Source organism: Mustela putorius, unplaced genomic scaffold (assembly GCF_011764305.1).
Source record: "Mustela putorius furo isolate JIRA1106 unplaced genomic scaffold, ASM1176430v1.1 tig00001114_pilon_pilon_pilon, whole genome shotgun sequence".
NCBI lineage: Eukaryota > Metazoa > Chordata > Mammalia > Carnivora > Mustelidae > Mustela > Mustela putorius.
In genome coordinates, this window is record NW_025421575.1 from 1,718,794 (window position 1) to 1,723,643 (window position 4,850).

The following is a 4,850-nucleotide window of genomic DNA, read 5'->3' on the forward strand; positions in this document are numbered from 1 at the left end:
CTGTTGGTGGCAATGCAAGTTGGTGCAGCCATTTTGGAAAACAGTGTGGAGATTCCTTAAGAAATTAAAAATAGAGCTACCTTATGACCCTGCAATTGCACTACTGGATATTTATCCCAAAGATACAGATGTAGTGAAAAGAAGGGCCATCTGTACCCCAATGTTCATAGCAGCAATGGCCACAGTCGCCAAACTGTGGAAAAAACCAAGAGGCCCTTCAACAGATAAATGGATAAAGAAGATATGGCCCATATATACAATGGAGTATTATGCCTCTGTCAGAAAGGATGAATACCCAACTTTTGTATTACATGGACGGGACTGGAAGAGATTATGCTGAGTGTAATAAGTCAAGCAAAGAGAGTCAATTGTCATATGGTTTCACTTACTTGTGGAGCATAAGGAATAACATGGAAGACATTGGGAGATGGAGAGGAGAAGTGAGTTGGGGGAAACTGGAGGAGGAGATGAACCATGAGAGACTGTGGACTCTCAGAGACAAACTGAAGGTTTTTGAGGGAGGGAGTGGTGGGTTGGGTGAGCCTGGTGGTGGGTATTGTGGAAGGCACGTATTGCATGGAGCACTGGGTGTGGTGAACAAACAATGACTTTTGGAACACTGAAAAAAATAAAATTAAATTGAAAAAAAGCAGATTTGGGGTTGTCACTGTAAGAAGTTATGACGAATCAGGTCTGAAACAGGATCTGGTTCTGCTATAGAAAACTCTAGGGTTACATTTCATAAAATTCAACTTCAGAGAAATTAATCCAAATGCAACATGAAGGATGTTTTGGAAGAGGATAAATTAGACACAGGAAGGCCACTTAGAAGCTTGCTACTCAAGGCAGAGTTGGCCAGCCAGCTCCATTGAGAGGACATGGGCACTTCTCAGAAATGCAGAACTCTGGGCCAACTGCAAAACCTATCCAATCAGAATCTGCATTTTTTCCGCTTCATTGAGGTATAACTGATCAATAAAAATTGTTTGTACTTAAAAGAAAAGACTATAAATGGTCAGCAGGTGCATGAAAAAGTAATCATTGGCACTAATCATCAGGAAATGCAAATCAAAACCACGAGCAGTAATCTCTCACTTGCCAGTATGGCTATTATAAACAAAAAGAAAAAAAAAGTGTTGATGAGGATGTGGAGAAAGTGGAACTCCTGCACACTGTTGGTGGGAATGAATAATGGTATAGCCACTATTGAAAACAGTATGGATGTTCCTGAATAAATTCAAAATAGAACTACTATATAATTCAGCTACCCCACCCTGGGTATATATCTAAAATAATTAAAATCAGGATCCCAAATTGATAACAACACCCCCATGTTCATTGTAGTATTAGTTATAGTAGCCAAGATATGGAAACAACCTGTGTCTATTGATGGATGAAATGAATGGATAAAGAAAGTGTGATTACATACACACACACAAACACACACACACTCTGAAGTGTTATTCAGCTTTTAAAAAAAGAAGGAAATTCTGCAATATGTGAAAATATGGATACAACTTGAGGGCATTATGCTAAATGAAATAAGCCAGACACAGAAAGACAAATACTGTGTAATTCCACTTGTATGGTAGTCAAATTCATAAAATAAAAAAATGGGGATGGTAGTTACTGTGGACTGAGATTCAAGGGGAAATTGGAAAATATTAATCAACAGGCATCAATTTTGAGTTAAGTAAGATGACTATGCATCAGAGATCTGTTGTATAACACTGTGCCCATAGTCAATAATAGTGTATTATACACTTAAATTTTTTAAAAGGATAGATTTTATGTTAAGTGTTCGAGTCAAAATAAAATTTTTAAAAAGAACAGGAGTATTATGGTTCCTGGCTTCTGGCTGCTAGTCAGTCTCTCTCACTTCCTCCTCCCTGCAGATCTTTTTCTTTAAATTACTTATTTATTTGAGAAAGAGAGAGAGAGAGAGAACAAGCTGGGGGGAAGAGCAGAGAGAGAAGGAGAAGCAGACTCCCTGCTGAGCAGGGAGCTAATGTGGGGCTCAATCCCAGGATCTGGGGTCATGACCTGAGCAGAAGGCAGATTCAACTGATTGAGCCACCCAGGGAACCCCCTACCTGCAGATCTTAAGTAATGAACCAAAGCCATATTTCAGAACCAAAGAGAAAGAGTTCAATTCTGCCCAACCCTGCTAAAGAGTTAATGGTGCAAAGAGTTAGACAAGGAATGAATGAAAGAAACCATTTGGAGGTGATAATATGGGGGAGTGGGAGAGTACCAAATCTAAAGGAAGGAAAATGTAGTAAATAATACTGTGGTGTTCCATCCCTACCCCCCATGAAGAACCAAACTACTCATTCCTGCAGCTGCATAGAATGTTGCCTGTTCAGCCTCACAACTTATTCCCTCTCCAGTAAATGTCCTGTGCAAAGGGATCTGCCCAACTCAATACCACACATCCCACTTCTCCTCTCCAGGATAGCCTGCATCTATTGATAACTCCCTGTAGGGTACAAAGATTCAGCCCTCTTGCTTTACTTTGAAACATCTCTGAAAGACCTCCCAACCTCAGACTTCCTCAAGAAGTTGGCTGAGTCTTCTATTGTAATTTCTTCCTCTACAATCCTACTTCCTTTATTCCTTCTCAAATGTTATTCTCAAGTGCACTCCCTGTTAAACTTATTGTACACAAATATTGACTTTGGAGCTTGTTTACAAAGGCATCTAACCTATGACAGAAAGAAATATAATTCCAAATAACCCCACTATCAAAGTGTCCATGTGAACTTGATACTTCAAACTGTCAAAAAAAAAAAAAAATTAAAAGGAAAGAAGCAATGCCGTAGCTGATTAAACTCCTACCTTGCAAATTGCAATATCAAACCTGGTTATCAGTGAATTAGACTGACAATATTAATTAAATGTGCTCTGACTCTGATTAATTAAAAGGAAGTTAGAAGTCTATAAATTAATATGCACCTGCTTGCAAAAGTCCTGACATATCCATTAATTATTGCTGAGATAAAACACCCTGGTAGCATGTATGCATTGCATTCAGCTTCTGTTACCATGCTTCTGTTGACTGTTAAAGTTCTATGCAACTGGAGCATCCCATAAGAAGGAATTTAACAGGGCTTCCCTCTTCCGTTCTCGGATCCGGCGGCACTCCCTCGTGCTGAGCTGCTACGAAGCCCCTGCCGGCAAGCTCGTAGGAGCTTGAAACCGTTGTCACCCCTCCGACTCTCACCAGGGGGAAAAATGGTTGAAGCAGATCGCCCAGGAAAGCTTTTCATTGGTGGCCTCAATACAGAAACAAATGAAAAAGCCCTTGAAGCAGTATTTGGCAAATATGGACGAATAGTGGAAGTTCTATTGATGAAAGATCGTGAAACCAACAAATCAAGAGGATTTGCTGTTGTCACCTTTGAGAGCCCAGCAGATGCTAAGGATGCAGCCAGAGACACGAATGGAAAGTCCTTCGATGGAAAAGCCATCAAAGTAGAACAAGCCACTAAACCATCATTTGAAAGTGGTAGACGTGGACCACCGCCACCTCCAAGAAGCAGAGGTCCTCCAAGAGCTCTTAGAGGCGGAAGAGGAGGAAGTGGAGGAACCAGGGGACCTCCCTCACGTGGAGGGCACATGGATGATGGTGGCTATTCCATGAATTTTAACATGAGTTCTTCCAGGCGACCACTTCCAGTAAAAAGAGGACCACCACCACGAAGTGCAGTTACTCAAGCACCACGAAGTGGTGGTCCTCCTCCTAAAAGATCTCCCCCTTCAGGACCAGTTCGCAGCAGCAGTGGAATGGGAGGAAGAGCTCCTGCGTCACGTGGAAGAGATAGTTATGGAGGCCCACCTCGAAGGGAACCCCTGCCCTCTCGTAGAGGTGTTTATTTGTCCCCGAGAGATGATGGATACTCCACTAAAGACAGCTATTCAAGCAGAGATTACCCAAATTCTCGTGATACAAGAGATTATGCACCACCGCCGAGAGATTATACTTACGGTGTTATGGTCATTCCAGTTCACGTGATGACTACTCGTCAAGAGGCTATAGTGATAGAGATGGCTATGGTTGTGATCGTGACTATTCAGATCATCCAAGTGGAGGCTCCTACAGAGATTCATATGAGAGTTATGGTAACTCACGTAGTGCTCCACCTACACGAGGGCCCCCGCCATCTTATGGTGGAAGCAGTCGCTATGATGGTTACAGCAGCTCACGTGACGGATATGGTGGAAGTCGAGACAGTTACTCAAGCAGCCGAAGTGATCTCTACTCAAGTGGTCGTGATCGGTTTGGCAGACAAGAAAGAGGGCTTCCCCCTTCTATGGAAAGGGGGTACCCTCCTCCACGTGATTCCTACAGCAGTTCAAGCCGCGGAGCACCAAGAGGTGGTGGCCGAGGAAGCCGATCTGATAGAGGGGGATGCAGAAGCAGATACTAAAAACAAACAAAACTTTGGACCAAAATCCCTGTTCAAAGAAACAAACAAAAAAGTGGAACCTTTTCTGTCATAACTACCCAAGGACTACTAAAAGGAAAAACTGTGTTACCTTATTTTTAATTTCCTGTTTAAGTTCCCCTTCCATAATTTTTATGTTCTTGTGAGGGAAAAAAAGTAAACCCTGTTTAATCTTATTTGACTTTATGACATTGCTTTCAATAAGCGAATGTTAAATGTGTTAAGACTTGACTTGTGTACTAGTATTGTAATTTTTCAAGTTAAAAGTGTCCCTAAAGGCCACTTCCTATATCAGATTTTTCCCAGTAAGTGAGGCAAGGCAATTCTAAGACCTTCCACAAACATCTAGCCATCTAAAATGGAGAGGTGAATCCTTCTGCCTATACAAACAAGCTAGCTGTT

The 4,850-nt window shown here is 41.7% G+C and overlaps 1 protein-coding gene across 1 annotated transcript; it reads left to right on the plus strand.

The window, feature by feature from the left end:
* The first annotated feature begins 3,114 nt into the window (after positions 1 to 3,114).
* On the plus strand, positions 3,115 to 4,551 carry LOC101675725 (RNA-binding motif protein, X chromosome-like). Its single transcript, XM_013049659.2, is given in 2 exon segments — positions 3,115 to 3,988; positions 3,991 to 4,551. Coding segments are annotated over 2 exon segments (1,194 nt in total). The 5' UTR covers positions 3,115 to 3,234; the 3' UTR covers positions 4,431 to 4,551.
* The last annotated feature ends 299 nt before the right edge of the window (positions 4,552 to 4,850 follow it).